The following is a 16,562-nucleotide window of genomic DNA, read 5'->3' on the forward strand; positions in this document are numbered from 1 at the left end:
TTTCTTGCTGAGAGCTGATGAGACCTTTCAGATGTCTTTGGGGACTTCCAAACACGTCTCACAGTAGCGTTACTTCCAAAAGCACGAAGTAGAAATGTAGGGAAGCATAACAACTACAGCTACATGACAGAAAACGTGATCTGTATCCAGTTGCTGGCATTCCCTTCTCTCTGGGCAGTTTTGGCAGAACAGCAATGCTAAGTGGAACTGGTTTCAACTGAATATTAAAGTGACTGAGTGACATAACGGGTCCTTTTGGCATGTTGAAATCCATGCGGTTTGGGGGAGGGTTGAAAGGAGGTGTGTAAAAGGCTACAGCTTGCACCTTTCCTGATCTTTTCCCTAAGTGCTCTTCTGTTTGTGAAGCTTCCTTCACAAGTGAGAAATCTTGCTTCTTTATCACAGAGAAATTCTTTTGCTCCCCTAATCCATGACCAGGTGCAACTTTTTGGTCATCATCTTTCCTGATCATTATGGGTCAGGACCAGTGCAGGACTGATACACAAATAAAATACAGATATGTTATAAAATTTATATAGTACATAAATTATATAAAAACATAAATTGCTCTACTTTGAGTTATTCACCTTATCTTTTGCTTTTAAAGTACTTCTTCCTACTTGTTTCTTTTGTTCTTTTTTGGTTGATCCCTTTTGTGACACTGCACTTCTTGTTTCTTCAGTTATCTGAGAATCCATCTGGGATTAATTCTGCACTGGATAGTGTGGTTGTATCTGCCATCTCATTTGTCACGCTGCAGTAAAGCAGAGTACGTGTTGTGCTTTTTGTCTCAGTGAGCTTTACCACGTATTAATTGTCATACACTTTAATCATTTGCTCATGTAAATTCTTTTCAAATCTTTCATTAAAAAGGTTAATAGTAAGCAGCTGAATTTAAATGGCAAATGTAACCATGCAATTGTTTCCTGACAGAGCTCTCTAGATGAGAAGCAGTAACAATTTCAGTTTCCTGAGTGTGTTTGAGGACCATATTTTCTTTATCACATAAGAAAAGGCTCTGCTGTGCCTGTCCAGGCAGGTCTGCTTTGTACATCTATCAACAGAGCTGTTTGGCCAAGGGAAAAAAAAAAAGAGAAAAGGAGAGCTCTAAACAAAATAAAAATAGCAACAGTGGAAAACTGACCAAAAACCATTTTAATTCATTGAGCACCAAAGGAATGTTGAGTTTCTATAATGGTATTTCCCATTGGATCCAAATTGTCCCCTTTACAACATTGGTCGTAAATACTTTTTTCATTGCTTCAGTAATAATATTATTGCACATCTGGACTAAATATGATCAGCCTTAGATCTTACTGATGCAATGCATGCTGGTGCATTTGCAGGAATGGACTGTGCACAAGTTGGGAGGGAAAAGAAAGCTTCTAATCTCCTCCATGTGTGGTAGACTTTAAATTATTTGTGAGGGTTTGAGAAAGTTGTGTTAGGCTAAATGGGAAGCCAGAGTCTTTTTATAGTTTTGTTTCTCTACTTTCTTAGTTCTTCTTATTTCTTGTCTTGCAGGAGTGGTGTCCTGATTAAAACATTCTGCCTTCTGAAGCCTGTTGGACACATGTTAATTGTGTTTTTAAATCAAAAAGGCAAATAAAATGGAATGAGAAAAGTCTGCTTGAAACTCTAAGTTTCTGATTTATGTTTGTATGTTTGGTGCAGTTTGCTTCTCTAAATATCAGTCATAAATGATTATGACTGATTGTTTCGTGGGTTTTTAAGCTGTGCGTATTAAAAATACTTTTCTAATATAAAAATACAGAATTATGCACTCTTACTGAAATAGAAGCTGTAATTTAAGATGGCTTGATGTGGTAATGTGGATACTCTGTTTTTAGTTGGAAATTTTAAAAGAATCTATCTTAATAAAGAGCTGAGTTTTATTCATATGACTCAGTTTTTAACCCTATTTCCTTGAACACTTAAAAATTACCATTACCTGGATGGTAATAACGCCTAAAACACTTCTGTAGCTGATGGATGACACGAAGTATGGCCCTTGTGAGGTTGCCCTCCTTATTGGGTGCAATGTTTATCTGGCTGGCTGTAGCAGGTGAAGGAGCCCCAGCAGAGCCTGTGCTGATGGTGACACATCGAGTTGTCCTGCAGGTTACTCCTGGGATACCTCCAGGGACTCTTCCCAAGTGCTTGTTCTGGCTGGCAGTGGGCTGTCTAAGGCTGTGGGCTGTGGCCAAATAGGGGTGTGGAGGGGAGGAGGTCAGGTTGAGGTGAGCTGGCCCTCTCTCAGACTTCTTTCTGCTGTTTGTTTCATTTGGGGCAATATTTCACCAGCAAACCTGGTACTCCCCTACGTCTAATTAAGTTTCTTACCTGCTGGCTTTCCAACTCTGTTACTCTTTCATGAATTCTTTTTTTTTTTTTTTTTTTTTTAAAGCAGCATGTGCTAACACCCTAGGGCTTTCCATAAGGACTACCAGCATTAACATGATGTAAATATATGAGAACCTGGTCCTCTCTGTCCAGAAATCCTTCCAAGTTACATCACTGCTAAAGTCTAACTGCCTCAGAGTCGTGAGATTTGCTCTTGTCAAAACAGTTTCTCAGCAATGGTTCTAAACTTTTGCTAGTGGGGTTGGGTAGCTCTTGGCACTGGAAATCGTCTTTCTTCTGTTGATGTGAAGTGCAGGTGGAGTAGATAACACCTTTCTACTGGTGCTGTAGATATACTCCAGCTAGCTGGCTTCACTTTCAAACCACTAGATGCTGGGTAGAAAAGCTATTTTTATCACCAAAATGGCTGTCAGGCCCAGTGCAGATACAGAAACTGGAAGAATTCTTTTCAAAAGCTGTAAGAAGAACTATCTGAATTATCTGGACAATTAGCTTCATGTATCGCTGCACAACAATCAGTAAGTCCAAACTAAGTTACTGGAGGCAAAACTATCAACATATTCTGTTAAAACTTTGACCTGTTAAGACAGGTAATTTCTTTGCTAGATTTAATCTTCATTGTTTGATCTCATTTCTGATCATGCTGAAAAAGTTTTTGTAACGCTGTACCTTTTAGAAGTTTATTAGAGAAGCAGAACTAGGCAGAACATAATTATCTTGGTAACTGTTGTTTTGCAACTTATCACGTCTGTAATTGACACTAGATGTAGATTTCACCCACTCTTCAATACTTAGAAATGTAAAACTACCTGTTTTAAATGTCAGTGAACTGTTCATCCAGTGTACTACAATTGTAAAGACAATACAGGCTTATTATCCTCTGAGCAATTTTATCTTGCCATGCTGAAGTAGCAGCAATAAAAGTTTAACTAGAATCTCCCCCTTGTAATTTGGTCAGTTGCCATGCTTGTGTTCTGGAATTATATTTGATAATGTCCTATTCATCATTTCAGTCTTGTAATTAGTCCTTGTGAGGAGACCTCTGAGTCAATCAAGGAGCCCTTTGGACTCGTGGGCTGGATGGGCAGCACTCCCTCTGAGCAGCAGGGAGCTGCCACAGTTACACCTTGCTGTGGTTTAGGTGGGACTGCAGGAATGTCCATGAACAGCATTTCTGGGAGGGCTTTTTTGGGTGCTGGAGTATTACTGGTACTTTGGACATGTTATCTGGGCTGGTTATGAAGAGACTGTGGTGGTGCTGGAGAGTGTTCTGGAAGGCTCAGTATGGGTAGAGTGGAGAGAGGTCTTTTTTAAAGTAGCATCAAGGTAACTCCTGAGAGAGTATGAGCTTGTCCAAAAGGGCTGGAAGTGATAGATGCTGATCTGGAACCAATGTTGTAAAACCTTACGTTATTTAAAACAAACACCAAACCCTCTAAAATATGCTGAAATATGTGAGTGTTAAATATGCTTAAAAAAAAAATACTGAATGTAAAAAGAAAGGGGAGTCAGATTGGAAGGGAAGGAATTTGTAGAACTGCTGAGATAGATATATAAAGGAAAATATGTTCTAGAAAACAAGAGCAGGGTGTCCATCAGCAGGAACTGTTGCAAAAATACAGCTAAAATGAAAAGTAGTGAGAGAGTAAAGAAAATAATGAGGAATAAACAAGTAATTTATGTGTTGGTATCTGAACTGAAATGAGATTACATGTTTAATTATAAAATCCTCTTTCATTTTTATAAGATTATGTCAGCAACAGACAAAATTGAGTGAAGGAACAGGGATAATGATTCACTGATTATAAGCAGATTTTTACTTTGTTTCATAGGTCTGACCTGCAATCTGTATTTTTTTATATATTTATTCCTTTTGAACTTTTTCATTGATTGTGGACTCTTTGAATTATGATATTAAAAAATAAGTAGGTATTCATTGGTAGAGAGTAATTAATAGAAAATATTGCTGACTACTACTGTTAAGAATTGATGTAGTCTGCCATGGTACTGAATGACTCATTAATAACTGACTGGGTCATGTGTTGTGAATGATAAATCTTTATAATTTCAAGTGTCTGAAAACTGCTTTTAGAACTTTTGAGAGTCCTTTCCCTGTATTTTTATGCAAATAAAGTTACAGTCCTGTACTCTCTTTATCTAACCAAAAGCAAGGCAGGTCATGTCATGGTAGTAAGGAAATACCTCCGTGAAATAATTGTGTAACTGCTTCATCAAGGGGGGGGGAAAAAATTCTGGTTCATATTTACTCACCTGTTGTTTCCAAAGTGATTACTGGAATCACCATTTGCAGATAAGGAGTGTGAGAGAAAAACCTATTTGCCTTGACTGGTGCTATGTGTAGCAACAACCTTAAGGATGGATGTTCTGGGCAGGTTTTGACTTAGCAGTGGGAGACTAGTGAGACAGACAATCCAGGACAACAAAGAGGTAACAAATTAATTCTGTCGTTAGATGAATGCCCTGTTCCTTCAGAACTGAGCAAATACAGTGACAATCTGTCATTTCTGATTATCGGCACTTTCAGTGCCTATGAAATGCTATCTGCCAGCTGTGGTGTCACATGATACCTTAAGACTTGTCACCAGCCTGGCAGAGCACTCTTACCACAGTTACAAAGCTGCTGCTCTTTGCAGCTGGGCAGGAAGGCAACACTCATATACAGTCTTTGCTACAAGTTTTAGGTTTTGGCTTCTGAGTTGTTTCCCATTTAGAAGGTGCGGGCTGTGGATCTAGAGGGTCCAGTAACAGTGACTTACAGGCGGATGGGTTTGTGGAAGAGGAACTGCAGCCCTGTTTTCCTGCTCTTTTGCTGTAAAGCCCCGGGATTTCCCCCCCATCCTCAGATTTGTGCACCTAATGCAGAAATCCAGAGAGAAGTAGCAGCACTAGAGAGCTATGGGTGTGAAGGTGGGCTGTGGCTCATCAGTGGAGGTTTGACATGGTTAAAAACCCCTAGTTGGGTAAACCTCTCAGACTAGACCTATCCCATTTCCCAATTGTGTGAGATGCATGTCCTTGCAGTAAGGAGCTGCTCTTAGTCCCTGAATAGTAGCATTATAATTTGAGCTGAGCAAAATCTGAGATACAGGACACTTGAGATAACTGCCATGGCAGTTTTGGAGAGAAAATACATTTATAGATGAAACAGTTCTTCAGTGAATGATTTAAGATGGCAGAGGTGGATAAAGTCTAACAAATGTGAAACCTTTAGCTAATATAGTGAAGAAATCGGGCTTGAGTTGTGTAAACACAGGCATCTAATCCTACTGAGATGCTCTAGGATCTCTGGCATCCACTTACCAGCAGGCAGTGGGCAGTGTCAGACCTCCTAGTCGTAGGAGAAGCCTTAGATATCCCAAGGGGCACTATGTGCTATAAAGTGTTCATGTAGCTGAGTCAAGACAGAATCTGTATGTCCATAATACTGACTGTCTGCAGTGCACTTCATGATGTCCCATTCCATGTCACTGTTCCTGTAAAGACATGCAGACACATGAAAGTCAGTGGGAAGACGTGCCTGGAATCCATAATATGATGCTCTTTCTAATTTACATTCCTTTCTGAAGAACCAATTGCACAATTTGGCTGCAGTGCCTGAGATCTTATTTCTGGTGTCATGAGAATTCCTAGTTCTTGGAATCTGCACACCTATGATGTATAACATCTAAAAGAGTGCTCAGCTACATGATTAGTTTCCTGAATACATAATTTGCTCCTCTTGTGTTTCTTTATCTTTCTTTCTACATTGCTTCACCTGTTTCTTTTTTCTTTTTAATCTAAAAAAAAAAAAAGTTAGAATCATTTGTGTATTTTAATCAGACCCTGAGATGGGTCTGCTGTTTTAAAATTGAATTTTTAAAAGTTTGGTTTTCTAAAATGTTTTAGCTCTTGAAGTTGAATATTTTGATATCAAAGCATCTTAAGACTGTGCTCCTGATAATTATTAAATGGGTAATTCTGCTGAGAGAGGTTACCATATTACCACCTCTGTGAAGCTTTTTTTGTAGGAGACTGTAGGTAAGCCTGTGTTAGGATGCAGTCTTTGCCAAGAAACAGCTCTGATCTGTAGCCATGGATTCCAGCTCACTGGAATGTGCAGCAAAATGTTCTTTTTGGAAGACTTTTTGCATTGCACTCTTCCCACTGTTTAGCGAACATTAGACCAAACGTCATTTTCTGAAGGGCCCTGTGATTGCAACAGTACTGTACATTTGGTAATACTTGGAAATGCTGCAGTCATTTCCCTTTCCTCTGAGGTTGCAAGGTCCCAAACATTCTCATCTGCCCTGTAACTGGTGATAAACATTTCTGCTCACAGTTTGTTTAAATCTGTTGTCTACAGTACCAAGTTCTGTACAATTGTTCGTTGCTACACTTGGAGTGACACTGCCTGCCATTTATTTTTTGGGACTTAAAAGTAGAAATATCTAGGGTTAAAATGGAAATACAAAATTGATTGAGAGAACCTGAGAGAAAAGCCTCCTCACAACTTATTCTCTGAAGTCTGTTGATTGTACAATGAAGAGACATTGTATGTTCTCACCACCCATCTGCGCCGAAAGTATAATCTTGTGCTATTCTTACAGCTTTGGTTTGACTGACTGATTATAAGCAGATTTTTACTTTGTTTCATAGGTCTGATCTGCAATCTGCATTTTTTATTCTATGCTTATCAACTATATACCAAGAGAGTGGATGTAAATCTCATGAAAACAGCAGTATAATAATAAAGTATGAATTTCAAGGCTGTTATCAAGAATGGAGGCTAACACGGCTCATATTTACAAAGAAAAAATTATATAATTGTCAGCTCTTCTAAAAACAAACCAAAACCCAATAAACCCCCAGACCATCTGTTCAGTATGGTTGTTTTCCTGGGTGCCTCCATAGGTCAACAGTTTCCAGGGTTGAATACGGTTAATTGCTATAGTGGTTTTATTAATTTGCATTTTAATCTTGCCAAATTTAATGTTAGAAGAGTTGCCTACTTAATTTTTTTAATTTTGTTTTTATTCTTCTCAAATAAATAAGGAAAGAGACAGAATTCTACCAATTTAGCTATTTCTAAGGGTTTTATCTTTTTCAACAGTAGCTTTGAATGATTAATGTGAGCAAATGCCTTTTAGTTTTGTCTGCCAGTGGAAAAGTGTACCTGAGCTCGTTCAAGTGCTGTTAATGAAAGTGATAAAAGCAGTGATTTGTTATTGCTGCTGCCATTAGTTACTGTTTTATGAATCATATGATCTGAGGAAATACAGTGTTATTGCCTTGCATCTGGTAACACAAAAGAACAATCAAGCAAGAGAAAGATCTGTAGCAGTTAACAATAAATCTATTTTGGGAAAAGGACCCTCTCTTCTTCCAGCTGGGGGGGGGAATATGTGGAATGGACTTGGGGGACAGGAAACCAACCTCCCAAAATGAACCTTTTTAGTTTCTAGAAGGAATGGGGAAGATAATGCCTCATGAATTCTAGTATCAACAGAACAATTGAATGGATCAGTAATAATATTCATCTATTGTCTGATTTCTCCTGTCTACTTAAAATCTGAAACACTTGCATACCAGAAGAACCTTTTCTAATTTTTCAACCATTTCTTTAACTTACCATTGAATTGTTTGCCATTAGTTTGAAGACTGTGTTTGAGTTTTTGGTAGAACTGTGATTCAAGAAGTCGTGGATGAGAATCTCTTTCCATGTGCATGTAAATTATTTTCTGTGCTTCATCAAAGCAGGGTTGTGTTGGCTCTTGGATATTCCTCATGATCCCGTTCCTCGCAGGACTGTCAGTGTTAATCTGAAACAGAAAGCAACACCACTAAGGTATCTCTGAATATATACAAAGGAAGGGGAAGGATCATTGAATTCAGGGGATCTGTATTGAATGCCTTCTATTTATATCTTGTTATGTATTTTATAATCTAAATTCAGAACTGAAAACAAACCTTTCATTTGCTAAGAGTTGTTCCTAGATCTAGGATTAGATTCTGTAGGAGGAAGCCTGGCTTTTGATTTGTAATGAGTCCAAGTGTGTGAAGGTGCACATTACCAGTGAAAAACAATGTCTAAAATTGTTCTGATCTCTAGGATAGATAAAACTGAGCCTGTATACAAACCTTGTTAAGGAAAAGTTTTAATTCCTAGAATTTTTCTGCTGCAATACATGGCTTGTAGCAGATAAATTGAAGCTCTGCAGGTGTGTAACAGCAGAAGGGTGTAGTGATCAGCAAATACACCAGGGAAAAGGAAATGTTTGATAATCCATCAGCTCATGATGAATTACATTGTTTATTTTCAGCTTCACTTTGTCTGTTAGTGTTCAGAGGAGATTTGGTTAGTGCTGATGTCTTTCATGGACTGAGATCTTGCACTTCCAGAGGAGTCATTTGAGTGGCACCTTTTTATATGCTGCTGAAATCTGAATATAAACTGGTTTTAAATCCTCATGAGCATCTAGTTTTTTTAGAGTGGTACCTAGTTCTTGTATTAATAGTGAATATCAAGAATATATGAAAACAGTGTGTCCTGAAGACTTAAAAACCAAATACCAATAGCAAGATTCTATTACACGCTATTTTAGAAAAAAATTGCACAGCTTATTTTTAAATGTCCTGATTTAAGCCCTGACTTTTCATTAATTAATTTGTGGTTGGCAAAACTGACATTTCTCTTTTGGAATTGCAAATGTCTTGCTGAGTTTCCTATAGCTGCTCATGCTAAAAATAAAATCAGAAAAAAAAAAAAGGGACAAGAATGCACTGTCTTGCCAATTGGCCTTTAAAACCAAAAGAGGGAACTTTAAAATTTTAAAGTTTTGGATTTGTGCAAGTGGTTTAATCATTTAAAGCAGCAACTGCTCTCAGCCAACATTTGGGAATCCAGCTGATTTGGGTTTGGCTTGTCCTTCAATGCTGGCAGGGAGGCTGCATTTTGAGACTCCATAATAACTTTATTGTTACACATAAACCAAAAAATAATTTAGCATGATTCTCTGGTTATGTCAGCCTGCCAAAAGCAGTGGCAGTAAAAGCCAGTACTGGCTTATTTTTGCAAGGAGAGTAATAAGCAGGAATGGTTAAAGGTCATAGAGCATTACTGGCTGAGCAGGAATGACTTTTTTCTATAGCCACTTGTCAGGGGAGAAAAATCAGACATTTTATATATAAATCTGCTCTGTTTTCCCTAAACCTTGTGCTACTGGAAGCAGGAATAAAAAAGGTTATCTGTCCTGGAATCTTTCTTTTAGCCCGTTTTACAAAGGGTAGAGTTTTGACTTTGTTCATGTATATTTACTCTTGCAAAGACCAGACTAATATGTATATGTATATGCTGCAGTGCCATAATCAAAAATCTCTTGAAGTTATATCAATGGATCTGATGCTAAGGAGAACAGGACAGATCTAAGAACTTGTGCCTTTTGTATTCTTGGTGGATATAGGTGAAAGATTTACCTATAGACAAGATGTAGAGTCAAGTATTAAAATTTGGGAAAGAGGTTTGGGGAGGATGAATAGTTTTCACTCTCTTTAATATAAGAGGTGCAAGGCATTTAATGTTGTTCTTTGTTGCATGACACATCAGGCCCTTCTGTAAGAGAAAATAAAGAGCTCATGATATTTTGTCACCTCTTTGGGAGCCTGGGGTTGAATACGTCTCATAAAAAGCTTCCTGGCCATGGAGATCCTTCTCCTCTGACATGTTCTTATAAGCTTCACAAGCAAGCCACAATTCTGTATTTTCATCACTGTGTTCTGTCTTCAAGTAGATCTTGCAGATCAGAGGCCCATCTGTAAATATTTTAGAAGCCAAATTTATATAACCTGTATATTTGCATTACCTTTAAAGGCCTTTGGAGGCAATAGGGATATTTACAAGGCAGTGTAATTTTTGATTGTACACCTACAAATATTGTATTTATAGAATATAATATATAAATATTATTAGATTATGTCAAATGGGCAATTAATCACCGTATCTCACCCGCACACTTCAACCTTGCATTTTCCTGCATGTGCCGTGCTCCCTTTAACTTCAGTGGCATTTCAGTATACAGGGGCAGAGCATGGAAAGCTTTGTTCATTCTGGACTCTGTGAAAAAAATATCCAAAGACTTACAAGTATTCCTAATTTCCAGTTCTAAGTTTTTACAGAAAATATCTAAGTATTAACAAATAACCACGATCTGAGTAAAAAACCAAGACCATTTTTTGTGCTGTAAGAATCTAGGGGGAAAAGCACTCAGTAAAATAGAAGGCAATAACTTTTTCCTTGATGATATAAACATTTAAAATAATTCTTTCTTTGGCAAATAAGTGGTTCTGCACCTGAGGATGTCTTTGAAACACATGGCATGGAGTTTGACAGGAGCAATTAGTGGGACCTTGGCAAAGATTAAGTTCCTGAGGCTTGCTTTGCACAGAATTAGGTGACAGAGTTGCTAAAATGCCTCTACCTAGCAGAATATTTATGAGGCTTCACTCGGTGGCACAACAGTGGAAATGGTGCTTGCAGTTGTGAGATGTGCTTTCAAAGTAAATCCAACACAGGCAAACACTTTGCCCACTTTTCATAAAGAGCTGCAAATCCACTGGCTTTAGAGTCTGTCTTTTTATGTGAGCACACCTTTGCATTTCTTGATGTCATGAAGCTTTGAAATTAATTAAAACTCAACGAGTAGTGCCATCCAAGAACAATGAAGGAGGCATTTTAAGAAGGGCAGCGTTCTGAGTGCTGCTGGAAGATACAAGTGTTTTATTTAAAGCAAGCTTTCCTACTTGTGTAGCACTCTGGGCTTTCATATTTCTGAAGATGTTGAACACTGTCTATCATCTGGCAGTAGTGGTGATCACACGTGTGCCTGCTGCTGCTGCTGTGGTTGTGTCTCTTCAAACTGTTTTCTTTTGTGGAGTTTCTCCCTGTGCTTTCCCTGCAAACTGTAACATACTAATTTGTTTCCTGTTAAGGCTCTCACTGGCAAAATCTTTATAGTTAGAAGTTCTGTCTGTTAATCTGCTTGCTCTTCGTAGTTTGTCTGTAGTTTGAAAATAATGTCAGTCTTCAGGAATAATTTTTATAAGTTTGTACTGTGATGTAACATTTTCGTCAATATTTAAAAAAAAAAAAAAAAAAGCAGTGATGTTCCAGACTGCTGGCCATATGAGAAATGTGGGAGAGCTCTCAGCCCTCTGTGAGGCAGAGGGAGGCTGGGGTGGGAAAGGTCAGAATTGCTACTGCAGCTACAGTTCTTCCCGTATCTGAATACGGGAATTAACGTCCATGGCATCACCCTGCACAGAGGTACTATTAGACACAGTGCCTTTGCCATACATGGGATTTCCCAAGTCAAATTTTCTTTCACTTTTTTGCTAATATAGGTTGCTATTCAGTGCTCTAAGTGGGGATATAGCAGATAAACCTGCCCTCATCATATGTCTTTAGAAGAATTATGAGTGAATGCAGAAATGGCAAGTTTGGGAAAGCATTTACAGCATGCTACATTTATTTTTAGTGCAATGCATGCTAAGCATGTCACATACAGTTGTTTTTCATTAGTTGCATATAAGGCAGCATATATTATACAACATGAGTTGTTGATTTTTGCTTTGTGGGAACTTTTTTTTCAGTAATCCATCTGGGATGCAAACACACAGTTACTTACATTTCCTTGTTACCAGCTTTTCAAAAGACTGGGATGACTGTAGCACTTCCTCCAAAGACACACTTCAGAAAAAAGGAGAGCATTATTACAGGATTAGCTACAGTTCAAGGTATTAAAAAAATATATTACACCGTTGAAAATCTGTCCCCTAATTTAAGTATGATCTGTGTGAAACTTACATTGTAAAAGGACTTTCTGTGTGTCCTAAATATTGTGCTTATTATGGTGACACAAATATTTTTCTTGCTGCAACAGATATATTGCCATTTAAAGGTGTTCCATGTAATTCCTCTAGAAATGGCATTCACCTATTTAAATTGTGCTTAGGAGGAGCACAACAAGTTACTAGCTTTCTAGACAGCAACTTCATTGGGACAGGAATCCCCACAGAGTTTGGGGAATACTGAAGTTTGTATTTAGTAGCAAAGTCTTCAAGGATACAAGATCTTATTGTAATATTTAAAGGCCTTTAACATCTAAGCTGACTTATCAGCCAAGAGATGAATATAAGCTCTAAACATAAGGTAAATAATGAAAGGCTGATGCAATCTTAGCTGCAAGGGTACTTTCCATCTCTCTCTAGTCTGTTTACAATGCAGAATGACACATTATTACTAATCTAGACAGATCTTGGAGGTGACTAAAATCAGATTTTTACTTTTATGTTTGCTATTCTTAAGCAATAAGTCCATAAGCTTGTAGGAGTCTCCTGCCTGATTCTGGGAAAGAGCATGGAAGTAGTGAGGTGAGAGACTAAACAATTTAAGGAAAAACAAATGTTTGAGGGCAGTAGCTCCATTTGAGTGCACATAGCTCCATTTTCACCAACTGATTTTTAAGCCTTGCAGTTTTAGGACATCAATGCTGGTAACTTGGAAAAAATTCTTATGCTTATATTAGTAGAAGAAAGCACAAGGGATTATGTGCCAGCCAAACCTGGAGGAAGATCCATTCTCATTGAGTATTTAGTTTTCATGTTAACTATAATTCTGACAACAGCTTTTTTTTGACACAGCACTTCTTAAAAATCTAAATTAAAATTTGTTACAAGTGCTGCATAATGCTGTGTAGATTTCTGCTGCAGAACAGCCATTAGTAGCTTTGTACCTTTTTTAATTGGTGATGACCAATTAATTTATTTTTAATTTGATATAATTATCTTTCTCGGAAAAAGTACATGCTGTGACTCACAGATATTGTCAGGCTTTCCTCCTCAAAGAAATACACAATAAGAGAAATGTTACCACTGTTGAACTGTATTGTCAATAACTCTCTAGCAACTCTGGCCAGTAAAATAGTTATTTTCTTTTTCATTCTCATGAGCTATTATCCTTCTCTCTGCATAAACTCATGAAGTGTGTTGTTGTGGGGAGTGAGAATCCTTTAAATGATTTCTTTTTTTTCTCTTTAAGAGCTATTTCTGAGTCATATTCACTGTTACTGACGCAGATAATTTTTCACCTCTGTCAGCAATGGCACTTGTATATAGAATGAGTGACAATCAGATCTGTCTCACTGAACATCATCAGTAGAGCTGTCTTATTTCCATTTCTGATTATTTGTCTTTACCATTGATCTGTGAAGCAGAAAGAACACTGCCCCATGGGGCAGCTGACACAGAGGAAAAGCTTTTTACCTTTTTACTTTCCTTTAAAAATTGGGAAAATGAGAAAGACAACAAGGGAATATGAACATGAGTTATGATCTGTATTAATGCAACTTTAATAGCTGTCGTGCTGATAGTAAGAGTCTTGCTGCACTGATCTGCAGCATGATTTAATTTGCTGAAGAATACGTATTACACTGAAAAAAAATTTTAGTATTCCACAAAAATAACTACAGCTTTATAGCTTCAAAACTTAAATTGTAATGTCTTGTGGGAGCTATAATTCACTTGTTGTACACCCTCCACTGTGAGTGGCTTCCCTCGACACTGTGGTCCAGAAGTCTTTGTCCAGGAGGCACCAGGTTGGGGCAGTTGGGAAGATGTCGCACCCTTTTGCATGATCTTAAGCTTACAAAGAAAACTTCCACTGTGAATTTTGAGGGTTTTGTGCCTCTTACTCAGCTGCACGTATTGCAGAACATAACTCTCCTCTTTACTTACTTAGAACTGATCCCATTTTCTTCTGCTCTGAATATCTTGCAAAGCCAACAGGCGTTTGGGCTCATTCTTCTAAACATGGAAAACATGTGAGTCTTGAATCTGCTATGCTCAGTTGGGGCCTTCTTAAATAAAAACTTAAAATTCACTGTACGTATAGCAGTGCAATCAGTTCTAACAGTATTCTTATTTTATGTATCTGATCTCTGTGTGTGAGTCATGTCTGAAGCATTTGACCAAAATATATTTTTGTAACATATGAGAACTTAAAAAAAAAAAAATTAAAAATTATCTTTAAGCAGTCCAGTGAATATCTCTTAGGGAAGAATAGAAATGTTAATAATTCTCCCTTTTAGCTCTCTCAATTGTGAAAAGAGATTAGAAGGTTGAGTCTGACCCAAAGCAGAAGGAAACTAGCAGTCTTCTCCCTGAAAGTTCAGACTGACCTGGATGAGAGATCAGAGCTCAATGTAAACTGGACAATGCTGATTAAGTTGTTAACTGTCAGAGATTAACACTGATATTTGTCCAGCATGTATCTCAAAGTCAATAAAACATCATATAAAACTTGTTTTTGTATAGAGATGATATCCATAAGAAAGGGTGTAAGTTTTTGTTAGGAATGAGGCAGTTAAAAATATGTTTGTCTAGAAAAGACAAAATTTAAAAAATATCTTGTGGCATGGAGAATGTTTATTGCTTCTCCTTTGGTTTCCAAGCAATGCCAATACTTTGGTAAGTTTTCATAGGACAGTGAGTAAGTTTGTATAGACCTGCCTGAAATCAAAACAATAGTTTTATTTATCTAAAGTCAGAGTTTCTTTCAGGTTTGGGTTTGACTGGCACATATTACTCCTAGAACCAATTTTTTTTCCTTCAAACTGAAACACACAATAAAACACAGGACAAAGCTGTATCTTCCAGCTTTCTGAACTTGTGAACTATGCACATTTGCCTTTCATCTTATTTTCCTTCTTTCCCTGACATCTATATTGAATTTTACCTTATTTGAGTCTTACCCAGTACTTTTCCTACGGGATATTGAAACTCCATAACTCTGCCCTATAGGATTGCCAGTGGCCACTGCCTGTTGCCTGCTTTGGAATTCTCTGAACTATGTTCTCTGCTTTGTTTCTTTGTTGCTTCCTATTTGTTTTGTGAGTATTTACTTATCTCACCCTCTGCCTAAAAACAGAGTGTCTTTTAAAACTACACAATATTCTATATTTAAGATGAAGTTATACATTTAAATTCTGGCATATGATTATTACTTATCACCTTAGTTTAGACTATTTTACCCAATGCCATCTATTTTGGGTGTTTTCATGTGGCAATCCTTAGTCTTCTATTCACTGAAATATAAATGACATACAGCATTTGTGGCTGTTTGGAAACCTGAAGAAACTCATGTAGGTTGCCTGCTATACAGAAATCCTCAAGAAATATTAGATTAAGCAATGTAATGTAATCTAATTCAGCTATTTCCATCTAAATTCAAACTGTCAGTCAGTAATTTTTTTCTTCAGGTGGTTTCTGCATGAAGTTACTTCTGTGTAAGGAAATGTTATTGTTCTGAGGAGCCATTTTAATGTGAGTGAGAGGCTCTATGCAAATATTATTCCCCAGGGTTGTTGAGTACACACATTTGTCAAGCATACACATCCAGGGCTTTGTGGTTCTCTCCTCTTATGTTACTCATCTCCTAGTAGACCAAGGAACAGAGCATGCTGATTATATCTTTTCCAGAGTTCTCTGGAACATCTTTTTTCCACTGAAGCATAGTATATGTTTCACTAGTGAGATGCTGTGTGTTTCTGCTGACCATAGTGTTAAACCCTAGTTTAACTGACCATAGTTTTAACCCTAAAATAAGACAGGACTAGTATGAAAGCTACAACATCCCTTGAGCAGTTTGTTGGGTTTGGATCATGTGATCTTCACAAGTGCTGCCTGTAACTTTACCTGTATTAATGTCTATTGTAAATGGTAAATCACATCTTAACTACTCAATACATCTTTGCAGAGTTCAACTAGACTTGGATCATGGGAACTCTTTTCATCCAATCTGTATAAATGACGTGTAGAATCCTTTCTTTTTGCTCATTATGAGGCTTTATGGCAACAAGGCCATAAGTTCTTTTAACGTGTAGGACCTGTGCTTCCTGCAGGACCTGTAATCAAACAAAGTCACGTGGCTGCAAGATTTTTGGAAAAGGAATTGCCTGACTGATAATATTTGAATCCAAGTGCTGAAGTGATTCATGTCTGTAAAACATAAAAGCAGTACTGATCTGGAAATGACCATTTAACTGTTAACGTATTTTGTATTGGAGAAACATCAGGAAAACTGATTTAGTATATCAAAGAACAAGATCTGTTTACTTTTCAAATTACAACATGCATTTTGATTTTTT

At 37.4% G+C, this 16,562-nt stretch overlaps 1 protein-coding gene across 1 annotated transcript; it reads right to left on the reverse strand.

Annotated features, from left to right (window-relative positions):
• Nucleotides 1-5,829: 5,829 nt before the first annotated feature.
• On the reverse strand, nucleotides 5,830-15,732 carry RGS13 (regulator of G protein signaling 13). Its single transcript, XM_051797721.1, is given in 8 exon segments — nucleotides 5,830-5,858; nucleotides 7,994-8,183; nucleotides 10,012-10,087; nucleotides 10,089-10,173; nucleotides 12,045-12,106; nucleotides 14,152-14,220; nucleotides 14,595-14,649; nucleotides 15,696-15,732. Coding segments are annotated over 8 exon segments (603 nt in total).
• Nucleotides 15,733-16,562: the final 830 nt, after the last annotated feature.

This window comes from Manacus candei, unplaced genomic scaffold (assembly GCF_025592945.1).
Source record: "Manacus candei isolate 608988 ecotype Guabito, Panama unplaced genomic scaffold, ASM2559294v1 h1tg000005l, whole genome shotgun sequence".
Classification (NCBI taxonomy): domain Eukaryota; kingdom Metazoa; phylum Chordata; class Aves; order Passeriformes; family Pipridae; genus Manacus; species Manacus candei.